The 26,885-nt window shown below is 41.1% G+C and overlaps 1 protein-coding gene and 1 non-coding gene across 5 annotated transcripts; one reads left to right on the plus strand and one right to left on the minus strand.

The window, feature by feature from the left end:
* LOC119742786 (double zinc ribbon and ankyrin repeat-containing protein 1-like) lies at positions 1–26,879 on the minus strand. Of its 4 annotated transcripts, none has more exons than XM_038218965.1 (19): positions 26,861–26,879; positions 21,555–21,699; positions 19,939–20,086; positions 18,991–19,117; positions 17,548–17,730; positions 16,692–16,786; positions 16,461–16,578; positions 14,883–14,996; positions 14,237–14,338; positions 13,351–13,365; positions 10,344–10,466; positions 9,338–9,496; positions 8,291–8,504; positions 7,699–7,802; positions 5,992–6,130; positions 4,674–4,792; positions 3,686–3,766; positions 2,338–2,465; positions 1–1,473 (listed from the first exon to the last, which is right to left on the minus strand). In XM_038218965.1, the coding sequence occupies exons 2-19, from the start codon at positions 21,661–21,663 to the stop codon at positions 1,230–1,232; spliced, it is 2,322 nt and encodes a 773-aa protein (XP_038074893.1). In that variant the 5' UTR covers positions 21,664–21,699; positions 26,861–26,879; the 3' UTR covers positions 1–1,229. The 4 variants fall into 4 exon arrangements, with proteins under 4 accessions (XP_038074893.1, XP_038074888.1, XP_038074900.1 ...); XM_038218960.1 differs by lacking the exon at positions 26,861–26,879 and adding an exon at positions 26,607–26,765; XM_038218972.1 differs by lacking the exons at positions 13,351–13,365; positions 26,861–26,879 and adding an exon at positions 26,607–26,765.
* Trnaa-cgc lies at positions 5,722–5,794 on the plus strand. The gene has a single exon. It is a non-coding gene; the product is annotated as a tRNA-Ala (tRNA).
* Positions 26,880–26,885: the final 6 nt, after the last annotated feature.

Below are 26,885 nucleotides of genomic sequence, written 5' to 3' on the forward strand. Positions count from 1 at the left end.
TTATTTTAAGTAGATGAACTTTTATTCACACAAATTATATACACAGTACAATGTACATGAAAAGGTTTTCTTTGAAAGACAATGTAAAATCTGTTTTACAAGGTATTCCCCAATTACAACAATACTCGCAGTTTTAAAACCCTACAGCCAATTGCAATGCTATAAAGGACTTGTACACTGATCTAATCTAAACTCTAACAAGACAAGACAAGCCTAGTAAGTCTAGTCACTAGAGCCCAGTCATTGGCTTTACTGGATAAAAGCACTGCCTCGCTCTCTTCACCAGTCTACAACCAGTCCAAGTCAAAGAGACAGTGAGGCCGTGTCCGAAATGGGCTTCCAGAGCTAGGGCTACGTCTATTGGCAGCGCGTCCCCGCGTATTTTTAATGGGCGCAGACCTAGACCTAGCTCTAGACAGCTGATTTGGATGCAGCCCTAGTCAGTCAGTCAATCAGATAGGTACATAGTCAAATGTTTTTGTTTGACACAATGTTAGTTTACTTTGTATACATTGAGGACGGACCTTCAGAAGGTTTCATTTGCAGACGACTAATTTAACACCATAAATCTGAATTTAGTAAATCACGAAACGTTACATTAAAAATTATTACCAAGTACTTCAAAACTTCAAGAATACTGAATTAACAAGGTGCTTTGACTGATGCTTTCAGGGTACTCTGTCAGTATCCTGGATAGCAGTTGAATATCCAGAATGCAAAATTCTACAACATCTGGTCTTTTGTTCGCCTTCACTTCACACAAGCAGCCATATTTTTGAGTGAAGGAGGGTGCTATAATGCTACCATTTTCTGGGTACAAAAACTAGAAAAGTCACATTCGTACCCTCCATCTCTATTCATATGGGGGCAGTGCCTGCGGATTCCTACAGCCTCAGGGGAGCTGACCTACTGGTATGTTCTCTGTAACGGTCCTGCAGAGTGTGAGCTGTTTCACTGATATAAGTGTCCTCCGTCACAGCCATCACATGATATTCTATATACCAGACCACGAGGGCCTCAACAACGCCAGCTGTGATAAAGACACCGTGATGGTGTCGCAAGCTCCTGATACGAGCTCTACAATTTAAGTCCCAAAAAGGCTCCTTTCCATTTACTTGATTCAATAATGGGACTGGAAACGAACTTTCATGCTCAGCAAGTTGGATACATGTCTGGTTATACCCCCAAAATAACATCATTACAGCACCCTCATCCGAGCAAAGATAGTCTCAGAATCTTTCCGCCGGGGGTCGTGAGCTCTGCTTCATGAGTTTGTCCAGCATTCCCTGGCCGGCCGTGGAGGCAAAGTGAGAGATAATGGCCTCTTCTCCTCCCTTGATGGCCAGGTCGTAGGCTGTTTCATCCCGGGCGTTCTTCACCTTGGAGCTGGCCCCGAGTGCCAGAAGTTCTTCCACACCCTGTTTGCCCTCATTACCGAGAAGAACTGCTTCATGGAGGGCAGTGTTACCCTTGCTGTTGGGGAAACACAAGTCAAAATTGGCGACCAAAGAAAGCAAGAACATTTATGTTGTGCCTGATGCATGATACAAGGTTGGTACTATTGATCCTATGGGATTTGGTCACCATTCACTGCAGGCTTTCTAACTGTTCAATCTCACTGCACCCAAAAGGATTACAGCGGAGTAATATTCTCTACACATTATGTTCATGTATGGCTAAGATAAGAACCTCATTTTCTCTGGTACAGAGCATCCCTGAACCGAACGTGCTGGTACAGGCTAAATCTAGGGTGGCCTCATATGCACAATATCAGCAGAGTACAATGTGACTGGAGGTCAACTGTTGACATCAAAGGTCATTATTGCTGCTCAAGTTGTTCATTCCATGTTCCCCTCAAATCAGTTTGACTTGACATTAATCCTTTGCATACAAGTACAAAGTGCAGGGGTGCAGAGGGGGTGTGTGTAGGGGTTTGACACCCCCTCCGCCATTTGGTTTTTACAAAACTGTCATTGGCATCTCTTTTTTGATGTGTATTTATCAGCATGACCAGAATCCAGTATCATTCACTATGAACAGTGACCATGGTGTCAGATGATTTACAACCTCCGCCCCTACCCCAAATCAATTTCTCCAATCTCTGGCAGCAGGTAAATTTTGGAAATATCTTATTTGTCTAACATTGTCCATCAGCATTCTCCTGGTCACACATCCCCAAATACAAATTGGTATTGGTCAGGGAGATGCCCGTACAAGCAAAATATTGGCCATCTAACTTTACAGATCATTATTCAACAATTGAAACGGAAACCCATAGCTTAACCATTATTTCACATCCTATAGGGATGTTGCGATTTCTGAACCCAATATACGTACGGTCCTGCTTTTCTGTTGATTTCCGCTCCATTATTGACCAATGTTTCCAGGCAGTCCCAGTGTTTATTCATGACAGCTAGGGTTAGTACTGGGATACCTTCGCCGGTCTCACAGGTGGCATCAGCTCCCTACAAACCATGCAACAAAGAGGGTCCAAGATTAGTTCAGGAAAAGAACTTGGATAATGTATATGATGTTCCAGGATTGACTCAGGCCAAGGTCTTTTCAAGTTTCTTTGACTATGGGCGCAAACTCAGGCTACATGGCATTTATGGGTTTATGGCTTATGACTAGCACCCCTTGAACAAAGACAATGACAAAATGGGGAACCACAAACATGGGGCTGAATAGCTCGGTTGGTAGAGCACTGGAATGGCAATCTAGATGTCGCAGGTTCAAACCCAGTCCAGTCAATTTCTTTGCTCAACTTTAAAAACAAAAATCCTTTTATTAATTATGTCCTTTTTTGTGGAAGGGAGTTACTTTTTTATGTCTTTAAAGTACACTGCAATAAAACAATATTTAACTGTCAAATGTTCTGGGCAAATGGCTATAAAGACGTAGCTTTGCGACTGAAGTTATGGTATTTTTAGATGCTTACTTTCCAAAAACTCCATGCAAAGAAATAAGGCTGTAACATTAATTAAATGTACACCAAAAGTATGTTTACATGAAATGATGTATGTCAAAATTTAAATTAAAAAAACACATTTATTTCAATTTATCATCATCATAAATAAAAAAAAAGGCAAAAGATTAGACCAATAGTGTCACTTGTAAACAAAATCTCAAACTTGATCCTGAGCAATTATGAGTAGCATCCTCTTTTTAGTGCCGCTTACAAAAATTTTGTTTTCTTTTTTCTTTCTTTCTTCATTCTTTTCGTGCACTTGTTAGTAAATATTTTCCCCAAATTTGACACTGAAAATAAAATATGAAATCTGTAGAATGAGCACTTGTATTAAAGAAATGCTAGTTTGACAGGTTTTCCTGAGTTTATTTTGAACTGGTGTTTGATTTTAGATATTTTGAAATGGAGCCAACTATAGTGGTGCCAGCTCATATGCAATAATGCAGTAGGGACTGTCCTAACTATGCTATAGTTGGGACCAATGCTATAGTTGGGACCAATGCTATAGTTGGGACCAATGCTATAGTTGGGACCAATGCTATAGTTGGGACCAATGCTATAGTTGGGACCAATGCTATAGTGGGGACCAATACTATAGTTGGGACCAATGCTATAGTTGAGACCAATGCTATAGTTGTGGCGAAATAGCATTTAAGGATGTGGAAAACCATAAGCCCAGTAATTGAATGGTTAAGACAAAGCAAGAATGTTTCTGACCTCATCAAGCAGACGCTGGACCTCCTCATCATCCCCATCTCCCTTGGCTCCTAACTCCCTGATTAGGTCCCGGTCTATGGCCTGCAAAAATCATTTGTTCATGCACGAGTCACTGAAGATGTCAAATACAAATTTATTTATCAGAAGGGTTTTTTTTTACGAACTTGTCCACATTCAGTTAGATTTCCAACATTTCACATTCTGGACACAAAATAAATAAAAATAATAATGTGGTGCTTATATACCAAAGGTCTCAAAGGGCTTCACAATTATTACCCCTGTTCACAAGATCAGTTAGATCATTTTTTGCAGCAGCTCGAGATCAACGCTTCTGGTCTCTACTTTCAAAGGTACCCATTTATACTCCTGGGTGAAGGGAGGCAATTGTAGTAAAAGGTATTGCCCAAGAACACAAGCACCAAGTTACCTGTGAGGATTTGAACCCACAAACTACGACACGAGTCAAACACTGTACCCATTGGACCACAGCGCTCCACCAGGATATTCGAGAAGTGTCAACCCCACAAAGGAAGGTTGACATTCAAGTTCATCCCCATTTCGTTCCAAGCTATTAGCTGCTTTCTCGTCTCATTGTGCTACATGTTTGCATACTCCACCTTTTCTGATAATATTTAATCAAACAAGACAAGGCAAGCCAAGTTAAGCTGGTCCAACAGCTCACTTCTATTCAATAGATACAGCATGGCTATTCACTGGACGCTTCTTTTCTACACAATTGAGCTAATTCATTGTAATCCTATACAATAACACTGCCCGTCTCTCACATGAATTTAGTTGGTAAGTCAGAGAGATAGCAACAAAGAGGCCAAGAGGCTGGCTCTCTGGAACCAGTAAAAGTTGGGGAGGGGGGCCCTCTTTGTTTATAAGGAAGGTTATTTGGCCTTCCTACAACTTTGTTTCTTGGTCGTCAAGAAGTATGGTGGTGGTAGCACAAGGAGTTTAACATACAGACAATGAACATACTTACAGACAATTTGTCATCCGCTGGTTTCTTTTTCAACTTTTTCTTGGGTGTGGATGGCTTCTCTTGTTTGCTGGTTGGTGTTCCTGGTGCGTTGCCCATCTTGTTAGACACTTCATTGGTTACTAAACATGTTGCGAAAAGCAATATACTTATACTTCAAGAGTACATATCCAAACACCCACTTAATTTTTTTTCCATGGTAAGAATTGCAAATCAAAGCAAGAAGCTACTGCACAGGTGATATGGTGTCATCAACAGTGAACAAAGGCAGATGATGCTGAGCATATATTGTTGATGTACCCTAACGTGGCGCGGCCCCCAACGTGGCACACTTTGATTTTTCACCTGTAGCGCCTAGCTAGAGCAAAAGTTTTAACTGAAATTTCACAGAAAGTGAAATTTCATCAAGTTCTAAACACTCCCGTTCATAAATTGCGAGTTTATTTACCCGTTACAAAGTAAGAAGAAAAATTTATTTTGGCATGATTTTCTGTGCAAAGCGAACCCTTTGAAAATGACCCGAAAAAATAAGAAAATAATTTTATGACAAACATCTGGCTGGGTATGTAAGTAGAGATAATAATGATTTATCAGAATTTATCAAGTGTACAGAAATTCTTAAATGTTAATTTGGAATTTTCCGAGATTATTTAAGTGCGCCACGTTAGGGAACAGTCCGCCAATTTGTGCCCAATTTCCGGACGCCACCGTTTTTGAATTTCGGATTAAATTTTATGAAACCGAAATCACTCACAGAGGTTAAATAGCAAGCAATAATAAGGTAAAAGTACCAGTGTTTTACTGCATGAATTTGAGGTTTGTCAACAAAGAGGTTTGGCAACACTACATGAGGAAAGTTGGGTAAGTTGCGCCACGTTAGGGAACACGACTATATCAAAGTTCAGCATGGCTACAAACAGGCATATTAATGACACATTAAATACAGTATATTTTCCTGGGCGTGATCCCTGGCTACCTAGCATAAATGGGTTTACGACTTCTGAGCACCGTTGAAAACAGATCTTGACAAAATAGGGAACCATCAACATAGGGCTGGATAGCTCAGTTTGTAGAGCACCAGAACCGCAATCCGGAGGTCGCAGGTTCAAACCCTGCTTCAGTCAATTTCTTTGTTCAATTTTATAACTATTGAAGTATATTGTGTGCAAAAAATAATTGCTCAATTTACTAGGCAGGGATTACTGCTTTGTATTGTCCGTGAAAACAAGAAATCATTTTAAAAATTGCTTCTCAAATTAAGAATTTGGCAACACAACGACTCTCCATAAAATCCAGAACCCCTGCTTATTTGTGTACCTACCATCAATTGTGTCACTCAAAAGGCTCTTCTTTGTTATTCCCAGCGGTTTACCAGTGAATTCGTCTTTATTGCCTCGTAGGATGAAACATGCTGTGATGCTCAGCTCATACCCATCCTCATGCACAGTGGCTCCTTGAAGCTGTGACAGAATAAAGGCACAAAGTTCTGGTCGACCACAAACTTTTGTTCACAGCATGTACTAAATATGGGGCACTGACTATAAACAAAAATAATCAAATCTCACTTACACTTTTTCCAAAATGTCCTAATGGAACCCAAATTTTGTAATTATCGTTACCTTGTACTTACCTGTTCTGATTTCTAGTTTTATTTTACTTTGGATTAAAAGAAGTCTTCAGACCTATTTACTTTACACAGCTCACAAATTGGGGGAACTGCCAACATAGGGCTGGATAGCTCAGTTGGTAGAGTACTGGAACGTTAATCCGAAAGTTGCAGGTTCAAACCCCGCTCAGATTTTTTCTTTTTCAACTTTTCAAAAATTGTTATAATTCACCTAGTCAGTTTCCTTTTGTGGTTCATTTGAGAATTTGTAAAAAAAAAAGCCGTATCTTCTTTGAGTGATCCCTGTTTGCTATTTCCCAGGTTTGTATCGTGACTTTGGGCGTGATCCCTGGCTGTATGGCATACTGGTTTATGGCTTCTGACTAGCGCCCCTTGAACAAAGATATTGACAAATTGGAGAACTGCCAACACAGGGCTGGATAGCTCAGTTGGTAGAGCACCGGAACGGTAATCTGGAGGTTGCAGGTTCAAACCCCACTCCAGTCAATTTCTTTGCTCAACTATTAAAAAAAACTGTTATAATTCAACCAGTCAGTCAGGTTCTTTTGATACTTATTAACAAAGCATTAGAACTCTCAAGGTGAAGCCTTGGTAAAGTGTTGGCTGAGACTTTAAACATTAAAATGTTGCCTGAAAGTTTTGGCAAATTATTACAAAATTAAACATGGACTCTTATCCCCATCTCAATGAAGCATGATGTCCAAGGGCCTGAGGACACTTTCCAGAAGATGCACATTAAAACATAAAAAAAAATCAAGAGCACTGGAGACGTTTGCTTAACTAGAACAGATAACTGGCTAACAATTCCATGTCATGTATACCCATTGTGACTGGTTCTTATAATAATAGCAGGCATTAAAAGCGCTTTTACGCCGCAACGGGGTATCAAATGCTTTACAATTATTATTTTCTCTGTTTCAACGGGCAAACACTCCTGAAACCTTCTCAACTCCCTGGGGAGCATACATGACCGGTAGGCAGCCATTTCGGCGCTCTTAATCAACCTCTCAAAGAAACCAACACTGCCCTCACAGGTACCCATCTACTCCTGGGTGGAGAGAAGCAATGAGTGACAAAGCGCCTTGCTAAAGGGCACACACACCATAACCCCGGGCTGGACTCGAACCCACAACCTGCAGAATTACCCGCAGACCACGATTTCAATGCTCTAGACCACTAGGCCAAGGTACTCCACTAATTCTTACAGTAAACAAAGATGGTAAACACATTAAATCAAACCATCCCGCACTAAAAGGCAGTTTTCAGGAACAAACATCCCCCACCAATAAATGTGAGCAGCATACTAGATTCCTCTTCTTCTTGCTGAATTGGTTCCCCTATCCTTGCTTTACTCTCATCCTTTTATCCTTCCCCTTCCCTTGATATTATTTCAACCCTCACCTTGCCCATCCGTGGCTCTGAAATCAGGTTCCTGAAGTCTTGGTTGTTCTGTGCATACGCTTTCAAATGCCCACAAATGTGATCCATCTGTTGCCGCCAATAACCTACATGTACATCCCAACCAAAATGCAGGTATTAAAAAAAGTTGTAAATCCTGGATCATAAGGAATGATTTAAGACAAGGCAGGCCTACTAAAGCTGGTGCAAGAAGAGCAGTCTAAGTCAAAGCGCACACAATTCTCTTCAGTTGATTCAGGGTAGCTAATCATTGAAAGTCTTTTCATGCATGTAGTCTACACAATGGGCAAGATTTAGCCCACTCATTGGTGTTACGGGGTAATCCTACATGAGAGCACTGCCCGGTTCTCTTCACCAGCCTACAACCAGTCTAAGTCACAAGTGACTGTCAGTCGGGGAGTCAGTCAGTCAGTCAGTCAGCGAAGTACGTGCAAAAAGGACAATTAGGCTGGCCTCCTGAGACCAGCAAAATTTCAACTGAAGACGACTGCTGTAATTTGGAATTTTGTGTCACACGAAAGAAAGAAGTCAAAACACCCAAAACATAAAGCTAAAATACTTTACAGACTGTTACCTTTTCCTGGGCTGATAGCCGTCAGTACTGGTTTCTTCTCCCCCGTGGATTCAGAGAGATTCCTCTGATCGCCTTGACCTTTGCCTTGTTGCTCTAGCTTCTTGTTGGACGGGAAGAATAGGCCGGTCGTCTGCGTGCCCACAGCCAGCTTCTCAGGCTCTGGCCGAGGCATGGACATAGGAACCCAGGCTGACTTGGCTTGCTTATCCACAACCTGCTCCGAGGAACACAAAAAAATAATGTCAAACAAGACAAGGCAAGCCTAGTAGCAAGAGCTGGTTCCGGAGTGCACACAATTCTATTCAATTGATTCCAATGTTTGTTGAATAAGTGATAACGTGATGGAGTGATATCTACTCTTTTCTATTCGAATGGAGACTTGACTTGTATCATGAAAGTACATGACACGAGCAGCACCCGATGTAAGTCACAAGTGAGAGTCAGTTAGCTAGATAGATAACCAGTCTACACATCATTCAAAGGGGAGGCAGTCAGTCAGTCAGTCAGTCAGTCAGTGCGGTGCAGTGAGGACTCTTGGCTGGCCCTCTTGGACCAGCAATAACTCAACATAAGGAAACTTGGAGAATCTTATCCCTGTCAGTACCACACTCTTCACACACAGCTGGGGCCTTTTTTATACACCTGGTAAGCAAATGAATCTCGTATTAAAAGTACAAACACTTTGAACAGCAAAAACAGGGTATGGACTCCATGTATGAATAGTAGATGTCGCTTCATCACCATTCTTGTGAGCTCAAATAGCAGGGACACACCACATGTGCACACTTCTGCATATACAGTCGTGTTTTACTATACTCTTGAGGACAATGCTTTGTGTTTCCCTTTGTCCCTGTAATATAACACTCTCCCATAGACTAAGCACACAAACTTAGTACAGAGGACCGTTTCCAACAAAAGACACAACTCCCGAGGACTGAAAGGATCTGTTGTGGAGACCTTTGTGTGTCGGTTCTCGGGGGTTATGCAGAGTGGTCTTCACAAAGCAAAGAGTCGTACCCTATGTCTTTGTTTGCATTAAGACCATACCTGGGACGTGCTCTTCCCGCCGACCGTTATGCCGTTATTTCGAGGGTCTTCTCTTGGTGGGGGCTCAATGGAGCAGCCACAGGAATGACAGAAGGTAGCATAAGCCTGGTTACTGCTCTGGCATCGAGAGCAAGTCAGAAGGTGTGTTGTTGGTGCTGGCTATTTAGGAAATGAAAAGAACAGGATTACTTGACGATGACAATTCCTGAGTCAAGTACTTGTCATTATGATTTGCTCATTATCTCTACTTCTGTTGATGTACATGTAAAGAAACTTGTGAAAGTTAGAGGGATTACTCTTTGATCATAGCAGAAACTTTCTCTTGCTTTTGAGAAAGATTTTTGTACTGAGAGTACTAGAATTTACAAATTGCATATTTCATGTCAGTCTAATCAGTAAGCAGACTGCAGCACCTTATTTTTAAAAAAAACCCCACGATCCCATAAAAAGGCAAAAGCAACTTTCTCACACTATACACGGTAAATAATGGAAACTGAAAGTGGTAAGCAGTTTACTCACAAGATTGATTAACAGTGAGCCAAGATTTTGTTGCTTAGTTATATGAGATAAGCCACAACGTGTCAAGGGATGTTTTTGTAGGTCTTTAACTTCCACGTCTGCAAATATCTTTACCAAAAATAATTGCAGGCCAGGATATTTTTTTGGGGGGGGGGGGGGCAACATAATGCCACCTTAGTATGTGCAACAGAATTTCAGGTAAACAGTTCTGGATTTTACTTTGCAGTACAAAAAACATGACCAATCATAATTTGGTCTTTGTCAGAAAAACTAGTAAATTGAAGATAAAGTAGACTGTAGTGGCACTCACATTCAATTGCTGAGGTTCATTCAAAGGTCTTTTCATCTGCCATTCTCAAAGAAATACTAGGCAAGAAAAGTAACTAAGAAAGAGAGGGCAAGTCCACACATTTATAGACGGATCACATTTTTGGAGGGTTTGAAACTTGTTTTAGACAAAAAGGATTTGGGATTTTCTGATTCTCACCTTGGCCCCACACCAATCACAGAAGCGAGCATCGCTGTTATTGACTCGTCCACACTTGTTACAGCAGAGAAGCCTCCCTCCTCTCATGGGCATGGGAGGGGCAGATGTCCCACTGTAAGTTGCCTACATGACAGGTGCATTTGTAGACATTTTAGTCAATGCAATTGATTGGGTTATAATAGACCGATCCATTAAACCCCGCCCCATGATGATTTTACCAATCACAGCAGTGATTAATGCCCAACATGCTTGGACAAAAGTCCAACGTGCGTATGCACGTACTTAAGATGTGTGCGGCTGAAACATGCAGTTTTGCCATTGAAGAGGCACACGCATTGTTGCTCATGTGTGTAGTGGGCGGGGTTTAATGTACCAGTCTATTTCTCTTCAACTTAAGGCACTGATGTGTAAATCTAAGTCATGCACAGATGTAGAAACTATCTTGGCAAGCTATCGAAGAGCTACCACATGTCACATATGGCTACCAAATATCACATTTTGACCAAAATGTATACAAATATTCACAAATGAAACACAAAGACAAAACAGATTACTGATGACCAAAATTCCCTCAGATACTTGTATCAGATTTCAAAGCAATGAAAAATGAATGCAGATTAAGCAGAGGCTATGCATAGCATCAAACTAAGCAGAAGCAGATCCAAGATGGCTGACAAGATGAGAGAGAGAGAGGGCAAATAAACTCCTTTCTCAGATAATTTTAAGATAAAACAACTCCTGAGTTCATGATGCCAAACCTTCAAAATGAGTGTTGAGCAAACCAAGCTAAAGGTCTTGTATTCTATACATTATAAATTAGTTGGTACTTCTCATGAAGTACCATACTTTCTTGCCATTTTGCAGGCAATTTATTATTTCTTTTTTGGAAGTCTCATTGACTTCTTTGAACTTTGAACTTTTTAGCAGACAGTAAATTCATCATAATACAAAAGAGGCCAAATGTTGTATATGCTTGGATCTGCTTATTCACAAGATGGAATTTGCATCTTATGAATAGTTTGGTTACAGTACCCGCTGCTATATCAGGGCCCAATTTAACGGCGCTGCTAAGCACACGATTTTCTGCTCACATGGAGACTGTAAGCATAAGTGCAGCAAAATGCACGCTTACTTCAGAGGAAAAATTTGCTTAACTTAGTGACATAACAATAGAAATAGTGCTTAAGGTTAGCAAATTTGTCTGCTATGCTAAACATAACTTTTCTGCTAACTGTTAAGCAGTGCCGTGAAATTGGGCCCAGATTTGAACCAGCCAGGGCCCAATTTCAGGGCGCTGCTAAGCACAAAAAGTTGCTTAGCACAAAAATAGTCTCGCTTATAAAAGCAGGTTACCAGTCAAAACTCCAAGTGATGTATATTGCTTGTGATTAGTATTCAGCTGTTGTTTGCTTAGCATGAAAATCACATTGAGTTTTGGCTGGTAACATGCTTTTATAAGCCAGACTTTTTTTGTAATGGCCAAGTTTTTGTGCTTAGCAGTGCCGTGAAATTGGGCCCAGCCGACCTCGGCAAGCTCGGTGGTTGAGTGGTGAGACGTCTGCACTTGTCAGCAGGTCATGAGTTTGATTCCCACTCCAGTGATTTTTTTTCTCGCAATCTCTTGGCACAACACTGAGTATACGGGGTTATAAAAATACGTCGGTGAAGGGCAAAACGCAATGTTGGATCTGCTTCTTAGGCTAAGCTCTAGCACAGGTTGAAACAGTGTCAATCTCACCTTCACCATTGTGCATGCATTAAAACAGTCGGCTCCAATGATCCTTGCCAAACTATCACTGTTTAACTGTGCTACAGCATTCACTTTTGTGTGTGTTATACTTCTCATAACTCCTGCTGGTTTTCACCATGCTTTTGCACAATTACTTTCATGTCAATGGTTCCCTCTACAATTTATTTATATGAAACAAGGCTATTGAGAACCAGGGATGCTACAGTACCCTGCGGTCCTCTTTGTTGACTACAGTATCCAACCATTGTGCACTCTAGTGATGCTTGCAAAACTATCTAGTTAATTTTAGGTCGTGCTCCAACTTTTTCTTCAAAGTTGTAACAACTAGCTCTCTCTACCACCTTGCATATTTAATGACACATTAGAATTGTAAAGATTTGCCCCCCAAAAAGTCAATTCCATATCCTACCTCAGGAAATACCATCTGTTATTTAACGAGTGAAAAATTGAAAAAAAGAAAGAATCATACAGATTACAGAAACACCATGAGAATTTCAAGTCAGTCTGATAGATTTCTGATCCCTATCCATCTCTGATATAAAAATCCACACCATTAAATTTCAGTTTTACAGTCTGCTTTGGCCTTTGGTTAAATCTTTGATTTCAAGTATCTGCAATTCTTGTAATGGACCTCACAATGGCTGTCTCACATCCAAAGCCCCAAACATCAAGATGAAACATTTAGTTGTGAAACGAAGATATTGTCTGTAATGCTAAAAATTTATTTGTTTCTCAGGCTGAGGCACCAATGAGACATGAGTTTTCATGAAAATTCACTCTTTCTCCTGCTCCATGAAAAGAAAGGCTGTTATATGTTTCATGCAAATCTATGCATTACAAACTTTTGTAGCAGTTTCAAAAAAAGTGTAACAAGTCAAATTGAACAGGGAAGATCTGGAGCCTTCTAGAGATGAGAAAATAGGTTAAAAGTTAAATTCTTCTCAGATAGCCTTATCCTCCGCCACCAATCCAAGTCCGAGTATGGTCAGTTCATAATCAGTGCAAAAGCAAGTGCGAACATTAATTTGTGACATCACAGAAGGTTGTGCCGCAAACTTGCAAAAGTTGAATACATTTCAATTTTTGTGCAATTTCTTAAGAAAATGTTTCGTGTCTTTACGTCGCATTTGCATTTACATGTAGTATGAACAGGCCTGGAAGCAATCCCAAAACCATCACCGCTTTTTGAAAGCCTCCACCTTTGTTTACTGAGCCAGAGTTTAAGTACTTGTTTTTAAAATTTTGCACTTAACATACCTTCGGCCACACCATCTGTAGAAAATTTCAGTGCAAAACACATTGATAGAAAGGGTAAGTTCAATACAAGATGACATCAGTGGGTAGACTTAACATGTTAACCAGTTCCTGCAGGCATTATTTTGACGAGAACGGAACGAGGCGCGGGATTACTGTTCACTCGACTTCAAGCCAGGCCGGTCGAAGCCATCACCCTCAGGCAGCACTCATATTTCCAGCCTCGCTCGCTGCGAGCGGGTTGCTGACAGATATTTCCGGCCTTGCTCCCTGTGTGTTTATTTGTCATCCGTTCCAAATACCACAAAACCTTTTGCATGTATACGCAGCCTCCGACTCAAACTGGTTAAGGGCCAAGAATATTTTTCAGACAGTTCAAGGAAATTCCTCAGAAATTTTTCTTGTAGATTTCCAGGAAATTGTTGCCAGTAATTAGGATGTCTAAGTAAGTCTTTTGGCAACAGCACAGTACAGGGTGAGTAAAAAAAAAAACCACCCAAATGTTGGGACCATTGTTTTAGTGAAGTTCTGCATGTAGCACTTTCAAAATCTAGGATATGAAAGCCTAATTCATAAGCTTTCTTTTAGTACAAGAATCATTCAAATCATTTATGTACTTTTCAAGTTGCGGAGTTTTAAACACAACCAACGTTTTAAAGTTCTGTCCACGGAACACAAAAAAGGTGTGCGTTCTTTCAGCAAAACGAAAACATTCACACGCATCCTTATGTGATTTGTTTTGTTTTGCTGAAAGAACACTGAAATTTTTTGTGATCCGTGGAAAGAACGGCGACATGAAGCTTGAATAAAAAAAAAACTAGCTAACTCCGATAACACGCAATTACACGGGGCTCAGAATTGTTTTTAAAACTGAGATACATGCACTTACCTTCAGGTGTCTATTATTACCAGTCAGTCGGCATTCACATGTGACACAATACTCCATGTTGGCTGGGTTGCCTGTCCCGCACTCATTGCACACGAGCTTATCCTGTAGCGAAACACACATATATTTTTTTCTCCTTCAAAAAAAAATCAGATATCAAAGTGCTACCAAATTTTGCGGGTATATTTTATTTTTGATATCCACAGAGACAAGACTGAGAACAGTAAAGGTCAAAGTGACATATCCCTTGTAAACAATTCAATCTACTGTCACAAAATACCAAAAGAAACTATCTTTGTAGACGACAGAATTGTTTCAAACACTAAATCCCTACAAAATCAAATTAATCAAATTAAATTTATATAAGTAGGCACAACTAGATTTTGTCATGTGACATTTGTGTACAGTAAAACCTCACACCAGAAAAACATTCTTTTCATTTATGATCGCAGATACAACCCAGATACAAATTTGTAGAAGTCAACTGCAGATTAGAAAAATTTGGGTAACAGTTTATGAAGCAATACTGGGAAGACTGCTCACCGTAACTGGAATAATATTTGACAGGGCTGGAGAAATGTGGATCACCATATTCAGAGGACTGCCTGTGACTAGTCAGGCATTTAGGAACACTGAAATGACAGCCTACCTTGAGCTTGACAGAGGCCTGAGGTACTAGCTGTGGTGCAATAGGCATCTCACATATCAGACAACTAGTCACATTCAGAGGCACCATTGCATTGCATCCAACACACATGCCGAGCTGGGTAAAAAATAATATCAAAGTTTGATTTGATTTGATTTGATTTATTTGCATTTTCTACACAATGATGATACACTTTGAATGTAAGTTAAGATTTAACAAAACACATCAAAATTTATCAAAAATCGTATAAAATTTGTTAAATAAAACTTAGAAAGTCCCCATGCAGTAGGAAATTTGGGGATAACGCAGAAATTGTTTAAAAAAAATTATTTTCATTGCGGTCCCAAGTGAGAACCTGTATAGTCGGGTTATACAAGATGACACAACTAAATTCTTCATAACATGAATAGGTTCCAATAGTATGACCTCAAAGTATCATGTGATCATCTGGTTTCCCAATGATCTGCCACCATTGCAGTAGGCAAGCGTTTGGTTAGCAACCACATCATGCGTTTTAACTAGAAAGTAGGGCTGATTTTTACACAAAATAACTGCAAATTCTTAATCAAATGGCATAAGGCCAAAACAAAAAGGCTCTGGTTTCTGGTCTGCACGCACGTCGTCGTCGGCAAAATTAAAAAGTTTTTTTTTTCAATGAAAGATGATGTCTCAAAACCGCCAAACTTACTGGTTTGACTGGAATCCTGCTGCTTCACAATTTTAACGTGTTTTTAGATGGGGTGACGATTGAGTATAAGCTTTATGTGGCCTTTCTCGGCTCCCATACATTTTGCACTAAATTTAGTCGAGCACCATTTGCAGTCATCAGCCGACATTTGACGGAAAAAAAAGTTAAACAAAAAAACACTTTTGGGGCAAACTCCATACCAGAAACCAAAGACTTTTTTTTTGGCCTAATGGTCATAATCATGCAGACCCAGCACTGGCTGTTGGCTCCGCGTTTTTCTCAGTTTTTGCCATCCATCACAGCTTTGAAGGCTTGCCTACTACTACTGCGCGCGGCGCTATACGATCTTTGCCTACTACAATGGCGACACTGACTTTCCGGTACCTGGATGTAGGCCGGATCATAAGAGAGCCTTATAAAAAGCCAGCACACTAATAAGTCAAACTTTCATAGTTTGATCAGTTCAGCACAATCTCTTCTATTACGCATTGTAACATTAACAGCTTGCTACGCTGATCTATCAACCTTCTCGTCAATTTATAATTTGCCAGTTTGTACTTGACAGAATGCTAAATACATTGGACTCATGTAAAGTTCAACCAAAAAAAGGGTTCATGGTGCTCGTGTTCTTAGGCAAGACACTTTACTTCAGTTGCCTCTCCCCACCAAGGGATAACCTCAGAAGATATCAAAAAGCTATGCTCTGTAACAAACATACACCCTGCTAGCAAATCTTTGCAGGGCTTTGAAGAGTCTGGCAGTGCAATATTGAATAAAGGAAATATCGCCACATGCGGCAACTAAACTTATGAAATCTTCGACATGGAGTGCTATGGAAAGGCACACAGCATGAATGTCATACTTTAGGAAGGGGGCAGATACGTTGACCATACCTGGGCTGGTTCTGGTGGAGGTAGTCTGGCATTAGGCAGCGGAGGCACTGGATTACCACATGCTATGCAGAATCTAGCAAATGGATCCGCTGGTCTGTCTGCAGCACAGAATATACACCTACATGAAAAGGACACGGAATCATAATGACCATTTCATTCATATGTTAACACACATGTTAAAGGCCAATTTATGAAAATTCGACATTATCTGATCTACACAAGAATTCTTACTTGAGGAAGTCTGTTTCTCGTTGCAGTCGGTTTGCCTGTGTCAGGTTCTTAGGTGGAGTTCTCATCTTATCCTCGGGCATTGGGCTTGCAGGTTTCTTAAGCAAAAAGACAAAAGGTATTTCAAGTAGAAAGGGTTGATGGACCTCATCTGATGTTAGGGGGTCCTCATTTTCCCTTTTCTTATATCTCTTTTATTCATACTGCACAAATCCATAGAGGGAGACAGTAGCATCAATTTTACAAACAGGCTTCTTCACTTCTCGTCTAGTCATCACAAACACACGGGCCTACCTTACATACCTAGTGTGGACATTCTTGTGTTTTCGTGTAGTTAAGAAAAACCGTAGAAAAAAAGTTATGTTACTCGCACTGTGAACACTCTTTCAACCCATTTTTTTTTAACCATGATTTCCTTGAGTGTTTGTCTTCATTTTGCGACGGATAGCCCCTACCCAAAAATGCCTCTAAACCTGTTTTCCAGAGAGGGGGAAACCTTGTGTGGACCTGGCTTAGTCCACAGAAGGTCCACACAACCCGCACTGTGTGGACCTGTTTTGTTTTCAAGTCCACACAAAGATGGCAAGGTTGGCACACAAAAGGGCTACTTTTTTGGGGGGGGGGGGGCATGGCCCCATTGCCCTCCCACCTTCTCCCGATCCGCCTTTGAATCGGGTCACAACTTCAAGAAGCCAATACACAGAATATGCAAATTTACGTTTTTGGCTTGGAACCAGCCACAAGCAATACACATCGCACACAATTTCAGCCGGTAACTATTTTTTGGTTCCAAACATTGTCTTAGCTCAGTAAGTTTGTGTGCTTGCTAGCCGCACGGGAATGGCTCCTTGGGACATACCTGGCCATTCTGCTTGGCTTTGTCTTTGACTGATGTGCTGGCTGGCCGTGACTTGTTGCCCATTCTGGCCTCCATGAAGCGGGTGCCTGTGGTAGGCTTGCGATAGTTGGACCCCTGGACTGGTTTCTGAGATTCCTCCAACACTTTCTTCATGATTGCTGCCGTTGTCTTGCTGGCTGTCAGCTGCCCAATACAAATCAAGCAATGTCAAACTATTTATGATCATAAAACTATTATACGAATGTGCCCAATAAGCCAGTTCGGTATTCCAACTGCGCATGTGCACATCAAGACTTGATTATTTTTCTTTCGGGATAAACATTTCATCGTATGCGTGCAAAAGCATAGTGGGCCGGGTACCAGCAAAATTGAAGAGATTGTCATGTTCTGAAGTAACCTTTTGCAAGAAAAATATTTGCAAAACAAAGTGTTTCTAGGTGTTTTGTGTGTCAAAACTTTTGTGCGAACGAAATTTACACAGAATGCAGGTTCGGTTACCATGTCCCCCATAGCCTTGTGTGCATTTATCTGCCGCGTTTATCCCCCCCAAAATTGTTGAATCTTGTTGTGCACCAGACTATTTTGGAATGCCGAATTGGCTCATTGTTAAACCCCACTTTTTTTAAAAAAAAAATATGTGAAAGTTGATTGTGATCATTGATGGGAGACTGCAAACAGTCCACACAACTCAGCTTGGCTGTTTCCAACTCTAACAGTCAAATAAAATACAAATCTGAAATTTATGCTGCGACTCTTTTCCATGAAATGCAATGCTCTCTTTTGACATCATATGATACAGACAAGTTTCAAAGTGAAAGATATGAACCCTAATTCTGTGAGCACTTTTGTCAGGGATCTTCTCCAAAGTAAACTCACAGTAAACCATTGGAATATTGCTTGTACTTATACATTTTAGAAATCATTAAAGCCGCAGTAATGGTATATTGAAGGGACTGTGCAATCCTTAGTCTCAAACTACTGCAAAACCCGGTTTTTGATTTTGGAGGATTGATTGTTGTTATGAAAGCAAGCTTAGAATGATTTCCAAATTTGGGGTGCGGAGTGCCTAGGCATTGTGGTCTGGCAATTCTGCAGGCTTTGGGTCTGAGTTCAGCCTTTCAGGTTACGATGTGCGTGCCCTTGGGCAAGACACTTTGTCACTCATTGCTTCTCCCCACCCAGGAGTAAACCGGTACCTGTGAGGGCAGAGATGGTTGTCTGTTTGATAAATCCAACTGCGCCTATATGGCAGTATCAAGCTGTATACCCGCCCACTAAGATTGTCTTTGGAATGTTTTCATTAGCCTGATGAGCAGGGGTAATAATAATACGACTATAATATTGTACTGCAACATTAGAACCTTGGTTGATACGTGCACAAGACCAATCTCTATTGTTATTAGAATACTGCAAGAAGTGAGCCTTCTGCAGGAGCTACTCAACCTGTAGGCCAGGTGTCTGCTTGCGAGTGACTCGATTTTGAAAGCTCTCATCATCTGTGTCATATTTCTCCTGGCCTGGTACCCACTCCACAGTGAAAGTCTTGCTGACGACATTACTCTCTCTGGTTCTATCGTGAACGAGTCACCGGGAGAAAATAGAAAAGATAAGCTTATTACATAAAACATTCAAGAATACACCTCAATTACTTACTTTCAATTAAATTGGTTGTGCTTGGATACCTCAACAAATTTTGGTCATGTAAATTAACTAATTCTGATCCACTGTTTCATCTCATTATGTGAAGTGTGTGGTGCAACGAGAGCACATAAAACACAAGCCAACTACAGAGTTGCAATCAAGTCAGTCAGAAATCAATTCCTTCACCGACATATATTAAACTCAATATTGAATTTACATCACCCCAACGCAAACTCCACCTTATGAATTGTCACATTATATCAGGGTATTTTGGCTAAAATCCCTGCTTAACTCTAACAATCCCCATCCAGTCAAACTCAACAATAGGGTTTGTTGGAATCTGTTGGGGTGGGTACTGCACTAGTAAACTGATTATGCTTTACATGGGGCTAGGCATACCACCATAATCAGACTCCAACAGTTTGGATGTAGAATTTATGGTGTTGAAATTTGCAAGAGCGAGGAAGGTTCCGAGTAAATCACTCAAGGGGGATAGGGCTAAAGCAACAACATCCTATGGTCGTCAAAGTTAGATCCCTGCTCTAACCCCAACCCAAAGTGCATCAAACTCTGTGACTGCCAGCCACCACAAGATCCAAAAGTGGCACTCTTCAATGGGCCAGCTCTCATTGTCTCAGATATGGCTATTTCTGCTCCTGCTGTTGACTGCCAATGAAGTAAGTTCCCACAGACTTTTTACACCTGTTGCATTTTGTTGGGTCTGGCAGGATGAGGGTTGACGGGACTTACTTGGTTATTGCGATTGCCCTGACTGTTTTCTTGCCTTCCTGAAGCAGGAAGGGTTTCTTGTATTGCTGGGTCTTCCTCACCCCTATCTGCTGAAAGGGATCTGGCTTTGAGCCATCGATAGTGAAATAGATCTGAGTATCTGGAAAATCTGAGGAATAAAAAGACATCAACAGAATGGCAAACCTGTGCACAATAATGTGAATGTGCACTTATGTCGGTTTCGGGTGTGCTCAAGATTCCATGAAACCACTCTTACGACTTTCAATCACCATTCCTGTTGCTTTTATCAACACAATTGATTTCCTGAAAAGGAAGCCTACAGCATGAAAAGTTACAAATGCTTTCCAGTAAAGGGCCATGTCTGAATTATTTCGCAAAAAAAGCAACAGTAACATGTACTTCCATGGGAAATGCATTCAGCCACTTGCCATAGATACATGTGTTATTGTCAGCCATACCCAAGTTATTCAGACGAAGACTTTGCTTGGTAGAGCACCATTTACGGAACTTGAAGAGCTTTGGAATAAACCAATTACGTTGCAGTATGTACCTCAGAGAATGTTCTTTATTTCAATTTAGTAGCAATGAATGCACAAAAAGTGTACTCATACCTATCCTGGTGACACAAAGCCATTCCCTTTGCCTTTATGCATGCGGTATATTCTCAGATTTTCAAACTGTAAAGGGTTCCCTTGAATCAATGTGTCTAATGTGCCAAACCTTGAAATGTGAAGGTTATCATCTGATACATGATATGTACTTGTCCCAAATATACGTTTGCAGCTTCAGACTGGCAATGCTTAAAGGGAATATACAACATCAACAAATAAAACAACCAAGCTTTTATTACGAAAAACCTTACTAGGATGTTGGTTAATGACAGTCTAGAGCATCCTGTAAAATTATGGCACCTGGTGTGAAGTCATTTCCAAGAAAATGGTATTTTTGTATACATTTCTAACAGTGGTCGGCTGACCACCGTTAAAAAAACCCAACTATTTTTCAACTACTGGTCCAAATTTACCATTTTTTCAGTCAAAATTTTGTTTGTTATTGGTTACATGTTCATCAACGGGTGCAGGCCAGCTAGACTGGTTCCCTTACCTTACAATTTTCCGACAACTATAAATTGATCCATTTTATCTTTAGTGGAGTCAGGGAACCAGACTACTTAGACAATTTTTGTTTTTCTTGGTTTTTCAAGCATTTTCGAAACACAAATTTTTAAACATGTCAGTTAAACAATATTTGATCTATAATATTAACCCCTCAAATAGTTCATTTCTGAAAATTACAGCAAAAGCCAATGATGTACATTCCCTTTAACATGAGCTGGACACAGATCACCATGATCACAGATACAGTTTTTTAAAGCAGGGATGTAGTCGAGTTCATCACAAGTCCAATCACAAGTAAATCAAAAGTCCAGCAAATAACAGTGTATGAAAAATAACAAACGGAATACCGTTCCTTTATCAAAGGTCATTTGAATAGTTTGCAAGACGAATTGAGACTGGAGGACGTGTGATGAACTTGACTACATCCCTGTCTTAAAGTGTATTCTCTTTGGGAGTAAACAATGTTTGATAATCACAAGTTTAATGGAGTTAGCGTACCTGTCTTGAGCTCAATGTAGGTGTTGGTGTCAATCTCCGTTTGGGATTTTCCCGCCACCGGTACTCTCAATGGGATGATAGAGGGGGCTGTGACTGCGCCTGCTGCCATCCTGTGCAATCACTCTATCATGACAGTGAATGACCTCTGGAATTGATATCAGGAATTGGAATTATCGGATGAGGACAAAGCACTAGCTACAAATGTAAACCAAGACACTGGATAGGTCTAATAATGTGATAACAGTTGTACCCATGTCAATTGCAACCTCCTGTCACTCTACCATCTCCCCCTTGTCCTCCAACAATAACCTGTCTGAGTTGTACTGTCAAGGCTAGTCCAAAAATTTGGGACTCTCAATACTGTGTATAAGAGTCCCAAAACTTAAGGTATTGAAAACAGGCAAGTTAGGAACTAGTCTTTATTCACTACACATTTCTCCATAGTCAGACACCAGACTAATGACACTGAATGAAGAGGTCAGTCTTTTCAAACAGTTGGACCATGGTTAGGCATGTTTCAGTCTAGTCTTTAGCCTTGTCGAGCGCAATTTGAGTCCCCTGCGCAAGTTTAAACTTGCGCACGCAAGTTTAAACTTGCGCACGCAAGTTTAAACTTGTGCGAGGGACTCCCGAAGCACGCAAATTACACCGCGTCATTTTAATTTGCGTGCGCACGTTACAACTTGCGCAAAGGCGATCGCAATTTGAGAACCTTGCTGGCGGGATTTTCATTGATGAAGAAAAAAAAATGTTCAAAACACAAGTACATGGAGAAATAAATTATTAAATAATGGAATAAATAAATGAACAAAGAAATAAATAAAAAGGGGAATTCAATTAGCGTCAATAAAAAGAAACATTGAAATTTAGCAGTGCTTATCAGAGAAGTTGTTTAGGGGGCGGGGCGGGGAGGGGCCGGGCAAGCAACCAATAAGCACACTAGCGGCATTACCACCCCTCATCCCGAACCTTTACACAGTCAACCTCATTAGCATAATACTGTTAATAAAATGTTTCAAAAAAGGCATTTAGGCATTGTCTCACAAAGCACAGTGGGGCTATTAATCAGAGAAAATCTGCTTTAAAAGTAATGTTACATAATCTGCATGAGCTTACCCGAAAAAAAATTAATTTAGCGGCTTTGCATGCATGGGGAAAATCCTGTTTGCAGGGCGGGGGGAGGGGGGGGGGCTGGGTACGAGTGAATCTAGTTCGCAAGTTTAAACTTGCGTGCGCAATTTGTAGCAAGGAAATGTGGATGTCAGCCATTTTTAATGTAAAAAGCGTGACCCCAAAGCTGCTCTTTGACACTCTGTTCCCCTGCCCATATCTAGCAGTAGCACTGTTGTGCGCTTTCTTTTGATTTGCGCAATCATAAGAATGCATATGCGCATTCTTATGATTGCGCAAATGGATCCTTGCGCAATCTTCAAAAAAAAAAATCTTCCAGATTGAGCGCACATTCTTAAGAATGCGCGACACGATAATGGTCTTGTCGATGCCGAGCATCGGCTGCGCTTGGTAGGTCGAGCTGCATCCTCGTTCACCGACTCTTAATAAAATACTGTTGCAACGCAAGGTCACTTACCTAGGAAAAGATTTAACGATGAAAAGTAGAGTGGATATGATAGTATACACGTATTTGGGGGACCGGGAAAAAATGAGAGACATAATAATAGTGTAGTGGAAAGAATTCTGATATTTGGGATAGCAAAAGTGGGGGGGGGGGGAGAACATAAGAAAAGGTAAATAGAGGGCACTATTATGTTTTTTCCCATGTAGAATTTTCGGCAGTTTTATCCCAGATTTTCTCATTTCCAAACAAACTGTGGATCGGGTAACAAATTTTGTTTCGATAAGGTACACCATGCATAATCTGCATGTCTGTGAAGTTTTATAAAATTTGGCGGACCAAACCGTGTGGAGAGCAAAAAAAGGCCACGTCCCACGGACTAATGTGTTCTCCCAGCATGCATATGATACATACTAGGGACTTGTAACTTGTCTAGCCTAAACAAAGCACTTCCCAGACTAGTTTCCAGTCCTCCTTTATTCAAATTATCGTAGTTACACAACATCATTAGCCCTGAGTCAACAACAAACCCAAAAATGTTGGGGGTTCATCAACAGCAAGAAATGTGATAACTCTGGTGTTTCCCCACTGAAGGCGAGAAATGGAGTTACATACACAGTGCAACCAAAGCAAACATACTCAATGAACAATTCTCATCAGTCTTAGACAAGAATGAGGATAAGACAACCATCAAAGATAAAGGTCCTTGCCCATTTCCATAGATGGACTCTATCACGGTGTCAATTGATGGTGTTAGAAAGTTGCTCAATGGCCTAAACATCCACAAGGCATCAGGTCCAGACGGTATTCCTTCCTCCCAGGCTATTGAAGGAGTTATCAAACGAACTAGCTCCAGTACTTGCCTTATTCTACCAAGCCTCCATCAACCAAGGCATCTTACCACAAGAATGGAAGGAAGTGAACGTCGTTCCTGTCTTTAAAAAAGGGGAACGAAATAAGGCTGTGAACTACAGACCAATATCATTGACCTCCGTTATCTGCAAGATGCTCGAGCATGTGTTGTGTAGCCAAATCCTGAATCATCTCGACATAAATAACATCCTTACCGATGCACAGTTCGGCTTCAGAAAACGCCGCTCTTGTGATACCCAATTGTTGCTCACCCTACAAGATCTTGCCAACACTGTTAAATGCAAAGGCTAGGTAGATGTCATACTATTAGACTTCTCAAAGGCCTTTGATAAGGTGCCACATCAAAGGTTACTTCATAAGCTCAACTATTATGGTATTGATGGTAAAATCAACATGTGGGTAAGCGCATTCCTCGAGAACCGCACTCAACAAGTCATCCTGGATGGAACTTTGTCCAAATCTGCACCAGTCCTATCAGGGGTTCCTCAAGGGAGTGTTCTGGGCCCACTGCTGTTCCCGCTTTTCATAAACGACCTTCCTGCCTGCACTTCGGCGGGCACAACAGCCAGATTATTTGCGGACGACTGTGTCCTGTATCGTACCATCAAGACAGAAGAAGATGCAAGTTTATTGCAGCAGGACTTGGACCACCTTCAGCAATGGGAGAATGATTGGCAGATGGAGTTCCATCCACAGAAGTGTCGGGTCATCCATATAACCAACAAAAGGAAACTCATCAAACAGCCGCGCCGTACATCATCCATAACCACGTACTAGAAGAGGTTGACTCTGCAAAATACCTTGGTGTCAACATCCACAAAAACCTGAGCTGGAACCATCACATCAATAGCATTACCAACAAAGCAAATTCTACCAGGGCTTTCTTGCAACGTAATATTCATCAGTGTCCTAGAAAAAAACAAAGGAGCTGTGCTACAAGACCTTAGTACGCCCTATAGTTGAATACTCTTGCATCATATGGGATCCCCTGACAGCAAGCAACATCCAAAAGCTGGAGATGGTGCAACGGCGTTATGCACGCTTCATGTTTGAGGACTACAGGACCACCAGCAGTGTCACTGCCATGATTCATCAGCTCCAGTGGCCCACCCTTCAAGAACGGCGTGCACAGGCCAAGGCAGTGATGATGTTCCGAATTGTCAACAACCTGGTTGATGTCCCACATACCTACCTGACACCAACAGTTGCCCTGAGAGGTCACTCCCTCAGATACCTAGTACCATTCACCAGGACTGGGGTATATCGGCAGTCATTCTTTCCAGATAGCATCAGAATTTGGAACACCCTTTCCACAAGATCTTGTCAACTGCACATCGCTTGCAAGCTTCAAGCAGGGTGTGCAGTCAGTCCAGCTCCGCTAAGTCAGCCTGAGTTCTTTTTAGCCGCACCTTATGTTTAAGCTGATCACCTGCACTGTATATATCCTCACCTTGCATGCACACAACAACCGCAGTACGTAATACACTAGCCCCACTAGTGTGGCCGTCGGTATGCTGCGCTGAACCTAAGGCCACACACCGTGGCCCGCGCACTACTGAGGACGTTTTCATAAAATTTGCAGGGAATTTCTTACACATGGTTGTATTCTACGATGTCCCATCTATCACTTCTGGGATGCTTAGGTGTAATGATGTTCAATTTTCCGAGATATTCTTGAATCTTTCTGGAGCCCATATGCACTCGTGAAACGTCCGGTGATGGCAGCCATTTTGAATGTGACAAGAGATGACCTCAAGCTGTGACGTCGTGTTTATGCAAATTGCTTGTCGAGCGAGGGCGCGAGTTGCAAATGCGCGGCTGTTTCCTGTGCCGTAGATCCTGAATAGAGATCAGTGCATGTGGCCCCCAGACGATAAATGCATGGTACAGGAAACAGCCGTCGCATTTGCAACTCGCGCCCTCGCTCGACAAGCAATTTGCATAAACGCGACGTCACAGCTTGAGGTCATCTCTTGTCACATTCAAAATGGCTGCCATCACCGGACGTTTCACGAGTGCATATGGGCTCCAGAAAGATTCAAGAATATCTCGGAAAATTGAACATCATTACACCTAAGCATCCCAGAAGTGATAGATGGGACATCGTAGAATACAACCATATGTAAGAAATTCCCTGCAAATTTTATGAAAACGTCCTCAGTAGTGCGCGGACCACGGTGTGTGGCCTTAGGTTCAGCGCAGCATACCGACGGCCACACTAGTGGGGCTAGTAATACACCAGATGGTGGACTGTACTTCACCAGAAGAGAGAGAGAGAGAGAAGTACAGAAGCATAGATCATTTTCCTTGCTCGTTATATGAATTATTTCCCCTTTAACCACTATATACATTTCATTTAACATGTTTGTTAAGATTGCGCAAAATTCATAAATTGCGCGCGTGATATTCCCACACAATCTTATAATTGCGCGCTCATTCTTAAGATTGCGTGAATTGCAAGAAAGCGCATAACAGCCATGACAGCACCATTCGATCCGATACCCCAATGTTTGTACATGAAAACGACGCCTAAATAAGAACATGTTAGACCTCATTTCAACTCAGGTGGTTTGATTTTTTTATCATGTAGGTTTGCGTGTACTTACCGATCGAATTTCCTTGAAATTAGAGAGATTTATTTATAACATTTACGTTTGGAAAGCGAGCGGGATCCACTATTAGCTAGAATTTGTTGTCATTGGCTTGCGGTCAAAGGTGAAATACCGTTGGAACAATTAATTTTTTTTTATAGGGGAGGCAGTGTTCATTGGTTAAATTCTTAATAAAATAAAGGTTCAATTTTGGTCATAAGTATCTTAAAGTGACTTTTATAAATTGAAACAAATGTATATATACTAACTACATGCAGTCATTAGTGATGTTTT

This window comes from Patiria miniata, unplaced genomic scaffold (genome assembly GCF_015706575.1).
Source record: "Patiria miniata isolate m_02_andy unplaced genomic scaffold, ASM1570657v1 HiC_scaffold_11, whole genome shotgun sequence".
Classification (NCBI taxonomy): domain Eukaryota; kingdom Metazoa; phylum Echinodermata; class Asteroidea; order Valvatida; family Asterinidae; genus Patiria; species Patiria miniata.

Excerpts from the sequence above, each read along its gene's own strand:
- LOC119742786 (XM_038218965.1), bottom strand. The coding sequence starts at position 21,663 with ATGGCAGCAGGCGCAGTCACAGCCCCCTCTATCATCCCATTGAGAGTA. Across the intron at positions 19,118-19,938 it reads AGGGCAATCGCAATAACCAA|AACCAGAGAGAGTAATGTCG; the intron begins GTAAGTCCCGTC and ends CGTTCACGATAG. Across the intron at positions 16,787-17,547 it reads AAGCCAAGCAGAATGGCCAG|AAACCTGCAAGCCCAATGCC; the intron begins GTATGTCCCAAG and ends TTTTTGCTTAAG.